A 15,167-nucleotide genomic window follows, 5' to 3' on the forward strand; every position below is an offset into this window, starting at 1 on the left:
AAACCACAGACGCTCACTCTGGCTTGACGAAAACATCCGAACATTGACCAAAAGTTGCACAAATAATGGAGTTTGAAAGGGAAAGAAACAAGGTATGAAGCATTTATAAATTCATCGAATGTAACGAGGTGGTTTAATTTCGTCCCAGTCTATAAAATTAATTTCGGGCCATACTCAGCTCTTGCCAATTAATGTAATATAATACCCGCCTACTAATCAGGGCGTCTGTCTCCGTTGCTTTTGAGCGTGAATGGAAATTGTAGACATTTTTTGTGGAGCAACATTTAATAATAAAGCGTTTTAAATCATCAAAAGCGATGAGCGGTAGCAGGCGCTTTCGATAAAGAACGGGGGAGTGCAGCGCCGCTGCTGTCGCCATGGCCGCTGCCGGTAGCCAGCCAGTGGATCCCGGAGCTTTGCCACATACGGCGTCCAGAGGAGGACAGTCTGCAGGAAATCTACCACAAAATTGTTACTGGATGAAATTTTGATATCGGTGTGTCAGAAAGCGAAATAGATTGAATCTGCGCTACCATTACATTTACGTCTTCAGCATTCAGACAGAAGAGGCTATAAAAATATTTTATGCCAGCTGCTCTCGATCCACTGACATTATGAACAGAAACAACGCACGCTATCGCTAGACCACAGGCGTAATCAGCCTAGGGTTTCTGTATCATGGAACATGTTTTCCTCCAGGAAGTGCGCAGTCTACAGTGTTGCCAGATTGTGCAGATAACCGGACTTAGAGAATTAGCGAGTTGGCCAGTTTTTTTGTCCCAAGTCGCGATCGGCGCAGACTTTTCCTCTGAAGCGGCCGGCCGCCGGTCGAGTTTTATGTCAAAGAGTGTACATCATTGTTACTTCTGTATTGTGGTGGATTATTTACAACAAACTTCATGATGGAATAAATATACTGTGAAACAGCACACAGAATCCCCAGCTCTTTAAGCAGATGTCTACAAGATGATTGTGGGTATGCACCTCAAGTTACTCTTATTGCACATTTTTGAGCAAGGAAGTCAGTCTTTCTTACAGATGAGTTACCCCAAAACATAATTCCATATGACCGACATTGGCCAACAGCAGGTTAGTTAGTTTAGTTTCATCTTCCTCTTCTTATTCTCCCCCAATAGAAATAATTCTGTGGAGTAGCCATGTAAGGAAGTGAAACATGGACGACAAATAGTTTAGATAAGAAGAGAATAGAAGCTTTTTTAGTTTGTTTTCAAATTTTATTTTCCTATGTCAGACATTCTGTATCCATGGGTAAGTAATCAAAAATCTTTGTTGCAGCACTGTGCATACATTTTTGTGATAAAGACAACCTTAATGCGGGGTAATGAATGCCATTTTTCCTTCTGGTATTGTAATTATGTACATCATTGCTACTTCTGTATTGTGGTGGATTATTTACAATAAACTTCATGATGGAATAAATATACTGTGAAACAGCACACAGAATCCCCAGCTCTTTAAGCAGATGTCTACAAGATGATTGTGGGTATGCATCTCAAGTTACTCTTATTGCACATTTTTGAGCAAAGAAGTCAGTCTTTCTTACAGATGAGTTACCCCAAAACATAATTGCACATGACCGACATTGGCCAATAGCAGTCCACTAGGTTTTTTTTTTTTTTTTGTGGCCCACCAAGACAATCAGAAAACTCTGTCTTGACCCGTGATTTCCTTCCCGACCGAGGATTTGCTCTAGGATGGCCAAGTCAATATGCATAGACACTGTGCAGTGTAGAAGACTAATCACACAAAGTTGCAGTGGCTTATGGGAATGACCATAAAGGCATTATCCATTTACTTACTGACACACAGTTGGAACACATTATGAAAGACATGTTTAATGGTGTGACATTAGTTGACCTTTACAAATCATTAAAAGTTTGCAGGGAATGTTGTTGTTGTGGTCTTCAGTCCTGAGACTGGTTTGATGCAGCTCTCCATGCTACTCTATCCTGTGCAAGCTTCTTCATCTCCCATTACCTACTGCAGCCTATATCCTCCTGAATCTGTTTAGTGTATTCATCTCTTGGTCTCCCTCTACGATTGTTACCCTCCACGCTCTGCTCCAGTACTAAATTGGTGATTCCTTGATGCCTCAGAACATGTCCTACCAACCGATCCCTTCTTCTAATCAAGTTGTGCCACAAATTCCTTTTCTCCCCAATTTATTCAATCCCTCCTCATTAGTTACATGATCTACCCATCTAATCTTCAGCATTCTTCTGTAGCACCACATTTCGAAAGCTTCTATTCTCTTCTTGTCTAAACTATTTATCGTCCACGTTTCACTTCCATACATGGCTACACTCCATACAAATACTATGTTCTCTATATTTGAGTCTACATATATTTGTGAGCAAAGCTTTTCTACCTTTAAGAATAACAAGAGTAAATATAGGCCCCTAGGCACTCTCTGATAAGACATTAACCTGCAAGTTGGTGATGAGAATTTCAACAAGCAATCTCACTGTTTACTTAAAAAAATTATAGAAAAGGGTGATAGGATACATCTGTCTAACCAAGCCGATTTTAAGATTAAATGTGGTTGCAGCTATAGATGACATGAAATTAGTACAATAAATATATTTATTAATACTGCCACTATTTTACTTTATTTATGTTCTTTAATTTTTATGGAAAATTTATACGTTTTCTCAAATATAATATCAACTAAAGACTACACTCACCTCCTCCTCGTCATCAGCAAGAGGCTCATCAAGCCCACCGTCGCTGCCCGCTCCTCCCACCAGCACGACCTGGCGGTGGGCGCCACCCCCAGGGTGCAGGTGGACTGTCGACATGAGGCTCCCACTCACCGATCCCGATCTGAAAGTAGATTTCCATCATGGTAACACACCTGTGAATGGATTCTTTCTTCATAATAGAAATGTAAAATGTGGTTGCTAATTAAGAGAGATTTGCATTGAAAGCTGACAGAGCTTTTAGCACAGTGTAACCACTTGGAAAGGAAGGCATAACTTTTTCTGACATGGTCGCACACCTAGTTCTCAGTTAGTACTGTTCAGAGGAGTACAACAACACCTTGTATGGAGTTGGCATGTGTCAATGAAGGGAGACGAATGGGTTGTGAGCCTAGGAAGGGAAGTTTGAAAAGAGAATTATGAGGGAAATTTCATAAATAACGTACACTAATTTTTTTACTTACATATTCATTTATTTATTTTTCAATCTCTCTTTACAGTCCTTCAATATAGTCTTCTCTATGACTGATTCCCAACATCTTGGTAGCTCTATTATTCCATCCAGGACACCACTTCCTTTGTTCTGTCCAATGGCTTGGGTAATTGTGGTAGAAAGCTCTTCTACAGAAAGATAATGATGTCAACGCATAGATTTTTAAAACTTTGGGAAAAAGTCAAAGTTTAGTGGACTCACGCAGGGAGGATGCGGCAACACTTTCCATCCATATTCAAGCAATTTTTGGGCTACAACATTGGTGGTATGCGGGTTAGCATTGTCAATGAGAATGAGCAGCCCAGCCTTGAGCAACTGAGGTCAGGATTTGTGCATTTTTCTGCTCAGGTTTTGCATGAAGTTACAATAATATACTGTTGTGACACTTGTTCCACATGGGACTATCTGTCATGATGATTCCTTGACATAAAAGTCATGATTTGCTTGAGATTTGATTGAGCACATTGAAATTTTTTTGGATGTGGAGAATCTGAAGCTCTCCACTCATTGGACTGTGATTTCAACTCTGGTTAAAAGTCTCTAATCCATGTTTCATCGATACCGACAATTCAGTGCAACAATCATTGACCTTCATGTTCAAATCTTTTGAGCAAGGTTGCACTGTCCAGGTATTTCTGCTTCTCCTCAGGAGTTAAACAGTGAGGGGAGCATCTTGCTGAAGTTTTTTTCTTCTTCAAATCATTTGTCAGAATACGGAATACTGATGCCGAGGGAATTCCTGTGGCTCCAAAGAGCTCCTCACAAGTCACCCTGCGATCTTCACCAAGAGTATCTGCTTATGACCACCACAAAAACAATTAACTCAATGTGAAATGTTACTACGATCCACTATAAACGCACCACAAACTTCACTTACCATGCTGTGTACTTCTGTCAGATTTTTGCTGCGTATAGTTTCAATCTTGGTATATGACGCCTGGTCTTAAACAGCCACAGTAATCGAGACCCCCTACAGGTCCATTTCTACCTCTCACCAATTTTACGTTAGAACATGCAGCGAAAAACCATAACTACATGCTTCTTCCTCAAGCTCCCAACTACATCTGATGTAATTTTCATTGCTGTTACATCAAACAATCCACAGTAATACCAACCTGTGCACTATTTATGAAACGTCCCTCGTAAAAGAAACTAACGGTATATTCCGAAAATTACGGAGTACGTAAGTGCTCATCTGGGCTGTACGCCTATGGAGGACAAGAAATCATTGTGTGTGTCCACATTTCTACTTATATGAAATATCAATTCATCACTGTAGATGAACACGGTCCAGAAACTCTTCATCGTCGTGCAGCAACATTTCGTTTGTAAAGCTCGCACATAAATCATTAGGCCTTAGAGTTTGTAACAACTGCAAATGATAAGGAAGTAGTTTTAAGTGTCTTCTTAAAAGTCTCCTCAAAGACGTCACTGGAACTGCTAATTCACGACTAGCCTTCCGAACTGATTTCTTGGGACTGTGCATGAAACTCACTCATTCAACACGTTCTTCACTCACTCTTGGTCATTCCGCACTCTTCACTTTGCACACAGGTATACAAACAATAGTGTTTGAGCTGCTCTTTTATTTGATGTATTATTTATAATTCTAAGTTGAATGTAATAAATTCTGCACAGCCTTAAAACCCATATATTAATTTCGAAACACCCTGTATAAAGGGTTACTTTATTAGGACAGTTTGTCCCATAATAACATGGGCTCAGCCATCCTTTGTTAAGAGAAAAATTGGTATTCCACAAATCATGTGCAGTAGTAACTTTCTGCATCAACTGCAGTTACTTACAAAATGGCTGACATCAATATTTGTATAAGACAGTGTTCTGTGATAGAATTCTTGAATGCACAAGGTGAAACACCCATTTGTACTCATGAAAGATCGAAAAATGCATATGGTTACGCAACAGTGGATATGAACACTCATACGACGGGTTTATCACTGTAACAAAGCAAAAGGGCAAACACTGCTGGCTGAAGAAACAGAGAGCGGCGGGCCAGTGGGTGCAGTGACTCCGAACAACATTCAGCAAGTAGATGACATCATTCATGGTGATTGCAGAATGAGTGCAGATGATTTGTGTTGCTTTACACCCATCAGTCAAGGCAGTGTGATGACGATTATTCAAGAACTGGGATTATCGAAGATTTGTGCAACTTGGGTACCAAGAATGTTAACTAACAAGAATTTAAAAAAAAGAAAAGCAACTGCCTGCCAAATCTTGTAGTACTTCTGTACGGAGGGAGAGGAGTTTATGCAATAAACCATGACTATATACAAGACATGGGTTCATTTTTCTGAACCAGAATCAAAAACACAGTCAGTGGAATACTATTACAGAAAATCACTGACAAAGAAAAAGTTCACAATTGTGTGATCAGCATGGAAAGTTGGGGCTACATTATTCTGGAATCTAGAGGAAGTCATTAAGGTTGATTTTCTGGAACAGGAATGTGTAATGAATCCTGTCCAATATATATGCATGCTTAAACAGCTTAAGGTATATCTTCATTGAGTGTGCCCAACAAAAGCTATGGCAGATGATGTTCTTTTGCATGACAATGCACGATCATACACCAGTCATGAAGTTTTGTCTCGTCCCCCACACAGCCCTGACCTGGCCACCATCAGACTTTTATCTGTTCAGACTACTAAAAGGAGGTCATCATGGGATTCACTTTGAGGATGAGGTTGGTCATGAAAATGACAGTGTGTCAATGGCTTCGGAAGCAGGACTGTGTGTTTTACCACACTGGACTACATGCTCCGTTAAAATATGGACCGTAACTGTGGTAATGGATGGGGATTATACTGAAAAGTCGTAGATTAATCATAAATGTTGTGGTTCTCAACCCACATAGTTCTGTTTTACATTTCTGACAAAAAAGGAGGCTTATTCTTTGACTGAGCCTCGTATGTAATGAGACATTAACAACAGATGGGAATACGTGTGGAAATGTGTTTCAGTCAAAACCTGCATAACTGCCAAAGTATAATTTAATGTAAGGCATACCATAAAAAGATGGTGTAGACAACTGAGACACATCAAAATAATTGTTATGATGAAAGATCCATAATTTGATACAATATTAATTTGTTTTTCCTGGAATGGTATGAAGGTTAAAAGTTTTTGTACTCTGCTATCTGCGAAACTCAATAATGTGGATCCTCAGGTTCTATTTTCAGTAATATGTGTATCATAGAATTTGGAACATTCTGTGAACTCTAACCATTTTCTATAGTTTTTCCACTCCGTGTGCAGAATCAAATATCCTGCGAAGGGAAGGAAAGATTCAAGTTTAAGGTTCAATCATTAATAGATGGAACTAAAGTTCAGATTGAGGAAGGAAACTGTCTGTGCTTTTCCCAAAGGAATCACACTGGAATGTACCTTAGAGATCCAGGAAACACACAAATCTTAATAACCACACCACTAGTATCTTAACCACTGCCCCCCCCCCCCCCCCCTTGCTCATTAACATATTGTATAAATAAAAACGAGTCTCTCTGTAGTGAACTACTGAATTATCCTGTCTGTCTGTTATTTACAATTTATTAAGCCGCTATTTTCTAACAAGACAAACTCCAATAACAGTCGTGTCATTACCGAAAGTGCTAACTCTGTCGTATTTTAATCATAGATACAAGAAATGAGAGATGATTCAAAAGTGAATGATGTGGGAATCCACTGGATTTCTTACTACTCACTCTTATTACTGAGTTATTTGGCTTTTTTAGCACAACATTCTTACTTTGTTATATTCCTATATAACCAGTTATTTGTAATACCATTAACTAAATAGAATCTTGTCTCTTTTAACGCAAAATAATTATCTTCACATTCAAATGATTTTGACAGTTAAAAAACCAAAAATATTATTTCTGATTCTGATAGGAATGTGTAAGGAGACCAAACAGCGAAGGTCATCAGTCTCCTATTCACCTCCGAGGACAGAAGCAGTGTACCCTATCTGTCTGTGTATAAAGTAAATTCTGTATGAAAGTGTTCTAAATGTTGGCATAGCAAATATCTGAGACGGAACATCGGAACCAGCCCAGTATCCACCTAGTGGAGTGTAGGAAAGCACCTAAAAATCACAGATGCTGGCCGGCACACTGACCTTTCATCATCAATCCGATATGAGGATTCAATTCAGGACCGGCTTATCTCTTCATTCCAGAAGTAGTTACAATGACAAGTGCTCCTATCTGGTAATATTACTTATGGAATTGTTTTGGATTAAAGTATTAGTGTATACAGGGCTATTACAAATTATTGAAGTGATTTCATAAATTCACTGTAGCTCCAAATAGCTCCATTCATTGACATATGGTCACGACACACTACAGATACGTAGAAAAACTCATAAAGTTTTGTTCGGCTGAAGCCGCACTTCAGGTTTCTGCTGCCAGAACGCTCGAGAGCGCAGTGAGACAAAATGGCGACAGGAGCCGAGAAAGCGTATGTCGTGCTTGAAATGCACTCACATCAGTCAGTCATAACAGTGCAACGACACTTCACTTCAGGACGAAGTTCAACAAAGATCCACCAACTGCTAACTCCATTCGGCGATGGTATGCGCAGTTTAAAGCTTCTGGATGCCTCTTTAAGGGGGAATCAACGGGTCGGCCTGCAGTGAGCAAAGAAACGGTTGAACACGTGCGGGGAAGTTTCACGCGTAGCCCGTGGAAGTCGGCGAATAAAGCAAGCAGGGAGCTAAACATACCACAGCCGACGATTTGGAAAACCTTACGGAAAAGGCTAAAGCAGAAGCCTTACCGTTTACAATTGCTACAAGCCCTGACACCCGATGACAAAGTCAAACGCTTTGAATTTTCGGCGCGGTTGCAACAGCTCATGGAAGAGGATGCGTTCAGTGTGAAACTTGTTTTCAGTGATGAAGCAACATTTTTTTTTAATGGTGAAGTGAACAGACACAATGTGCGAATCTAGGCGGTAGAGAATCCTCACGCATTCGTGCAGCAAATTCGCAATTCACCAAAAGTTAATGTGTTTTGTGCAATCTCACGGTTTAAAGTTTACGGTCCCTTTTTCTTCTGCGAAAAAAACATTACAGGACACATGTATCTGGACATGCTGGAAAATTGGCTCATGCCACAACTGGAGAGCGACAGCGCCGACTTCATCTTTCAACAGGATGGTGCTCCACCGCACTTCCATCATGATGTTCGGCATTTCTTAAACAGGAGATTGGAAAACCGATGGATCGGTCGTGGTGGAGATCATGATCAGCAATTCATGTCATGGCCTCCACGTTCTCCCAACTTAACCCCATGCGATTTCTTTCTGTGGGGTTATGTGAAAGATTCAGTGTGTAAACCACCTCTACCAAGAAACATGCCAGAACTGTGAGCGCGCATCACCGATGCTTTCGAACTCATTGATGGGGACATGCTGTGCCGAGTGTGGGAGGAACTTGATTATCGGCTTGATGTCTGCCGAATCACTAAAGGGGCACATATCAAACATTTGTGAATGCCTAAAAAAACGTTTTGAGTTTTTGTATGTGTGTGCAAAGCATTGTGAAAATATCTCAAATAATAAAGTTATTGTAGAGCTGTGAAATCGCTTCAATCATTTGTAATAACCCTGTACTGAATCAAGTGCCTGTGAGTGGATAACTGCACCATTAGTGGTCTGTTTTTTAAGGTTAAAAAGTGATAGTGTCAGCCTTGTGTAAAAATGAATGTGTGCACGCCCTCTGAGTGATCCGACACATATCTTAACCTCCCCTTGGTAAGATATACTTGTTACAATGACGGACACTATACGTCAAACTGTAATCAAATCTATTTTCTGTAAGATTCAGAGATCAATGATTTATACTAAAATGTGTAAACTTTATTCTCTTCTGTAATTATCTGAAGACAGTTGTAGAAATTTTATGTTTTGTAAGAAAACTTCTGTTATGATTGTGATGCTGTAAATAATAAAACGTAAGTTCAGAGTTGTTACTGTCTGGATGGAAATGGACATAGTTTCTGGAAGAAGAATCTGGCTTGCTGCGCGTTAATTAGAAATGAACTGACAATATTTCGTTATCAAGTAGTGCATTTGATTGTGCTCAATCTAAGTGACTTAGAATGCATTGGGTAAATGTCAGTTTCAATTGAAAGAGACTCTGCATCTGCACCATTCTAATACACATACTATATGAAGTGTAGCTCTGCTGCTTGTATTTCATGAGTAAAAACTGTGTACTGTTCTGTGGTTTAAGCAGTACCATCTTTTCTAAGTTTATTACTTATCTCAGAAAAAAAGTATATACTTTCCTGAAGATGAGCACTTAAACGAAAGTCAAATGTGCTTGTACATTGGCTCATGCTCTGAATTTCACATGCTAAAATTTTGGGTAATTTTAGAACAGCTCACTATGCTCTAAAATATTTTAAGTTTACTATTAATGCTGCACACTATCAATAATTATTGTTATTGATGATAAATGCTAAATCAACTTCATTCAATTTTGCGTAGTGTGTGGCTGAGTAATACTAATTCCGGTCATAATCCAGTCTCTTAGGCTACGCCATGGGTCATTATCATTATTGTGACATTTTCAAATATGACAACTTTACTTCTTTGTTGCAAAATTGTGCTTTTTATGATAAAAATTTACTATGTACACCCTGGTAAAAACTGGGGGTATTACATAGTGTCATGGCAGACGTGTTAATGTACACACCTGAGACGGGTTGTAGCTGGCTGTCCTCCTCCACACCACGTCACTGACAGCAGTCGGTCCTGAAATGTTCGGCCCTTCAGAATTGCCAGCTCCGCTTCCTTCCTCGACTTGTAGTTCAAGATCAAAGATGGTGTCGACTCATCAACTACGTAGTCTACAACCTCTCCAAATTGCTGTTGCACAAAAATGCAATGACAATTAACAAATTAATAGAAAATATACTTCAAGAAACACACAGACTAACCCAGTGAATGTCAGATTAAAACTAGAACAGTTGCAGAAAAGGACAAGAGAGGTGGGGCCTGGTTGTGATTCATAAAGCCAGAGTATCAACAAGTTTGCTAACTAACTGTTGTCAAAATATGCATTAATTACATACAGTGTGAAGGTACCAATACCATTTTTACCGTCTGATCAGTTCAATACAATAAAAAATTCTGATCTTTAGACAGTGCAAACACTCTCCACATTATACGCTGTCATGAGAATAGTGGAACAGACTTATAAGTGGTTCAAGGAAACTAGCTTAATCTTGAATCTTACGAAGATTCTATTTTGAAATTCCAGATCAAGAAAATTAACATACAGATACCAGAAGTAAAGATCATTGTGTACACACTAGGTGAGGCTCCATGTATGAAGTTCCTGGGTGTCTAGATCGACAACAAAATGAAGTGAGACAAGCAAGTGGATTAGTTTACCAAAATGCTCAGTTCTGAATACCATGTACTTCAAAATCTATTTCATTCTACTGATCTGGAGTTTGGATAGCTAACATAACACTTCACCACTTTATCCTGGACATTTGTTCAATTTTCACTGGTCCTGAAGTACTTTTATATGCTGATAGATGATTTATTAGTCACACACAGTTTTTTCACAAATCAAATAAATAAATTTTTCATTTAAGCCTATGTCCCACAAAGAGAAATCTTAATTCAAATACAAGGAAATTTTATTGTAGTAGTTAGCCATACTTCTTGGCTTTTGCCTATCAAAAGAGCAATGCATGAAGCCTTCGATGACTACCAGACCAGAACATTGTCAAATGATCTCCCACAAAACCCAAGAAATTCTGGTCATATGTAAAGGCTGTTAATGGCACCAGAGTTGGTGTTCAGCCCCTAGCAAACGAGACAGGAAACAAAACTGAGGGTAGCAAAGCAAAAGCTGAAAGGATTAACACTATTTTCAAACGTTCCTTTACAAAATAAAACCCACGAGAATTGCCCCAATTTAATCCTTGCACCACTGAAAAGATGAGTGAAGTAAGTATTAGTGTCAGTTGTGTTGAGAAACAGCTGAAATTGTTAAAATTGAACAAAGCTCCAAGGCCCGACGGAATCCCTATCAGAGTCTATACTGAATTAACCCCTCTTCTAACTATAATCTATCATGGATCCCTCAAACAGAAAACCATGCCCAGTAACTGGAAGAAAGCACAGGTCACACCGATCTACAAGGAGGGTAATAGAAGTGATACACAAAACTACCATCCAGTATCCTTGACACTGATTTGTTGTAGAATCTTAGTACATATTCCAAGCTCAAATATAATGATGTATCTTTACCAGAGTGACCTTCTCCATGTCAACCAGCATGGATTCTGAAAACATCAATCATGTGAAACACAACCCACACTGTGTATCTTCATTTTACGGATCAGATGATGTACTCAAAGCTTTGGATCCAGGCAGTCACGTAAATGCAGTATTTCTTGATTTCCAATACATATTTGACACAGCACCACACCTACACTTACTGTCAGAAGTTTGGTAATATGGTGTATCAGGTGAAATTTGTGACTGGATTGAAGACTTTTTGGTAAGGAGGATGCAGCTTGTTATCTTGGCTAGAGTGTCACTGTCAGATGCAAAAGTAACTTCGGGTGCACACCATGAAAGTGTGTTTGGACCACTGCTGTTCATGTCGTATATTAATGACCTTGTGGACATTATTAATAGTAACCTCAGGCTTTTTGCAAATGACACAGTTATCCATAATGAAGTACTGTAAGAAAGAAGCTGCATAAATCTTCAGTAGAGCTTGATAAGATTTCATAGTGGTACAAAGATTGGCAACATGCTTTAAATGTTCAGAAATGAAAAACTGTGCACTTCAAAAAACAAAAAAACCTAGTATCCTATGACTAACATCAATGAGTCACAGTTGAAAGTGGCAGACTCATTCATATACCTGGGCGTTAACACTTTGTAGGGATATGAAATGAAATGAAATAATCACACAGATGCAGTTGTGGGTAACGAAGGTGGTACCAAATAGGACTAATAGGGGATACTGAACATATACAGGGAAGGGCAGTACAAATGGTTGTAGGTTTGTTTGACCCATGGGAGAAAGCTGAGGAGATGCTGAGGAAACTGAACTAGCAAAATTTTGAAGATAAGATGTGAACTAGTCAGAGAAAGTGTCTACTAACAAGGTTTTAAGAACTGGCTTTAAACAATGACTCTAGGAATATACAACAACCCCCTATGTACCACCCACACAGGAATCATGAGGACAAGATTAGAATAATTATAGTGCTCTCAGACGCATTCAAACAATCGTTCTTGCTGCACTCAATACAAGAATGGAACAGGAAGAAACCCTAATAACTGGTACAATGGGGTATACTCTGTGTCATGCACTTCTTGGTGGTTTGCAGAGTATAAATGTAGATGTAGTCTTATCACATCCATCTGGCTTTTAGGCAGTAAACTTTATGATTGACTGTTGACTTGCTGTAGGTGTTGAGAGTTACATTTGTGCTGTGAAATGTAGTTTTGCTGTTTCTTAGCAGCTAGTGACCACATGTCTTGAACAACCCAAAAATGTTCTGTTACGTTTGTGGTAGCTATGTAACTGCTAAGCAAAGACGGGAAATTAACAGTTTTGTGAAAAATGTAGTTCAGCTGTTTTTTTAAATTAGTTCCCATAAGCGTTGAACAACCCAAACATATTCTGTTACATTTGTGGGAGCTACGTAGTTGCTAAGCAAAGCCAGGAAATTAATAGTTTTGTGAAAAATGTCTACTACACCTACTTTGGTATAAACCTGGTGATGAAAACAAAACCTGGATCCACACAAGGTTTGGCATACATTCAGAGCACCATAAGGAGATGTGTGAAAACCTCAGATCTGTATTGAAATAAGGGAACTATGAAAAACATTCTTGAACAACATATGGGGATTTGAAAGAAGTTAGCATGTTACTTGGTCAATAATATGGCTACACAAAAATGCCAGACTTCATTCTAGTGGGTCAGCTGAGCCAAAAACAAGCATTGGAAGGTATCTGAAGGGCCCAAAATAAAAACCCTGCAACTCAATTCACAGAATATAATAAAGGAACTGATTGTTAAACCCAGCAAGGCACTGGTACTTCCTCTTAACATCAAGTTTGGATTAATGAAACAGTTCACAAGAGCATTTCCGAAAATGGTGACTGCTTCCTATACTTGGTAACTAGCTTTCCAAAAGTATCTTTGAGAAACTTAAAGGAGCAATCTTTGCGGGACTACAAATCAGAAATTCGATAAAAAGACAATTTGTTTGAAAGTACGATGAATCCAGTGGGAAACAGGGTTGGGGTTTCATTTAAAGAAGTAGTCAGCAACTTTTGGGCATCAACAAACACCTAAATTATAAAACCATGGTTAGAACAATGTTGCACAGTTTTATGAAATTAGGATGTACCATAGGTGTTAAGCCTTCATTTTCGACATTCACATATGGTTTGTTTCTATGTGAACACAGAAGACTAAGAATAACAGTTTCACCAGGACACCAATGAAATGGGAAAGTGATACCAGGGAAGGTGTAATCCAAACAGTATGGTACTGGTGAAGGGAGATAACCAAAGGCAAGAAGTTTCGCTCCATATTAGAAAGAACTTGATGCAGTGAAATCGATGAAGGGAAATTAAATTGTCTTACATGTTTTGTGTGTCTGTAGTAATTAATACTATGTTTAAGTGAACATATACGATTGTGTACTCTAATGAAGTGTGTGGTGTTTCTAGATAAGGTTACAAAATAAATAATTTATTTTTAATGCAATTAAAAATTCTCTGTTAGAAGAAAAACGTGATTTCAGCTAAAACTTCAGATGTGATTTGTACAAAAGTTTGATGTGATACAGAAAAACAGAAATCGGATTGGAAATCAGAATGAAAAATACTTTGAATATCACCTTACAGTCATAAAACATAGTTCCAAAAGTTTTAAAATGCAGTGTAGTGTAATTTGCTTAGTTTTACTTCATACTGTCCTATATGGCAGAATCTTCTGAGGCAATGCAGCTAATGTAAAAAAATATTAATTCTACAGAAATTTGCAATAAGAACATCACTTTAAGTTGATAACCTATTATCTTGCAGAAATCTCAGGATCCTAGAGACCCTTACACATGTGCAGACACACATCCTACCTAAAAGCATTTGTAGTTAACAATAAGAGTGAATTTAGGAGGAACAATGCAATTCACAACGACAATAGTGTGTGTAAAAAGAATTTCCATAAAGACTATGGCCTGTCTATCACTTAGAATGGAGTTTTACAGTGTGATGCAAAATTTCAGGTTACTAGTAGATACCAGATGGGAAACTGGAATTTTCCCGATGTTCATAGAAAGTAAACAGTGCTTTGTTGGTCACTCCTACAATTTATCACAATGTTCAGACTCCAATTAAAACTAATTTTACACTGAATAGTCTTCAATTTTACCAGTATGTAGAGAGCTGATACGGTCCTGTGTAACATTATTGAAATTTGCAGCAGCCGCGAGGGAGCAGTGGCTACTATTCTCTTCACATATGTAAAATAATCTAGCAGTAATTCCTGCAATTAGTCATTGGAGTAGATTACCACTTATAATTTGTTGTTAATATACTTCACAGAAGCACTATGTAGTGGCTGCTTCAGTCTATCAACATGTAACATCACTAGTTCCATATTGCCAATGACTTTTTGTTCACTACAGAATTTATGGATCATGATGTATAAATAAATAACAGATCAGACAGAGTCGTGTACTCTGGTGGTAAATCATTCAACAAGCTCCCCTCTAATATACTGCAAGAAATTAGGAATATTAACCAGTTCAAAACAATATTACAAATGTGACTCATTAAACACTCTTTCTACAGAGTATCTGAATATCTAGATTCAGATTTTTTTAAGTTCTGCAAAGCAGCAATGTTCATTGTGAAGAGACAAGACATGTACTAAT

At 38.5% G+C, this 15,167-nt stretch overlaps 1 protein-coding gene across 4 annotated transcripts in view; it reads right to left on the bottom strand.

The window, feature by feature from the left end:
- LOC124545110 (RNA-binding protein 26) overlaps positions 1–15,167 on the bottom strand; it is a 266,987-nt gene that overhangs the window by 22,465 nt on the left and 229,355 nt on the right. For all 4 annotated transcript variants that reach the window (XM_047123928.1, XM_047123929.1, XM_047123927.1 and 1 more), the window contains 2 exons: positions 9,935–10,107; positions 2,706–2,844 (listed from right to left, as the gene is read on the bottom strand). In XM_047123928.1, coding sequence (XP_046979884.1) covers positions 2,706–2,844; positions 9,935–10,107 — 312 coding nt within the window. The remainder of the gene's footprint in view (positions 1–2,705; positions 2,845–9,934; positions 10,108–15,167) is intronic.

Source organism: Schistocerca americana, chromosome 8 (assembly GCF_021461395.2).
Source record: "Schistocerca americana isolate TAMUIC-IGC-003095 chromosome 8, iqSchAmer2.1, whole genome shotgun sequence".
NCBI classification, from domain to species: domain Eukaryota; kingdom Metazoa; phylum Arthropoda; class Insecta; order Orthoptera; family Acrididae; genus Schistocerca; species Schistocerca americana.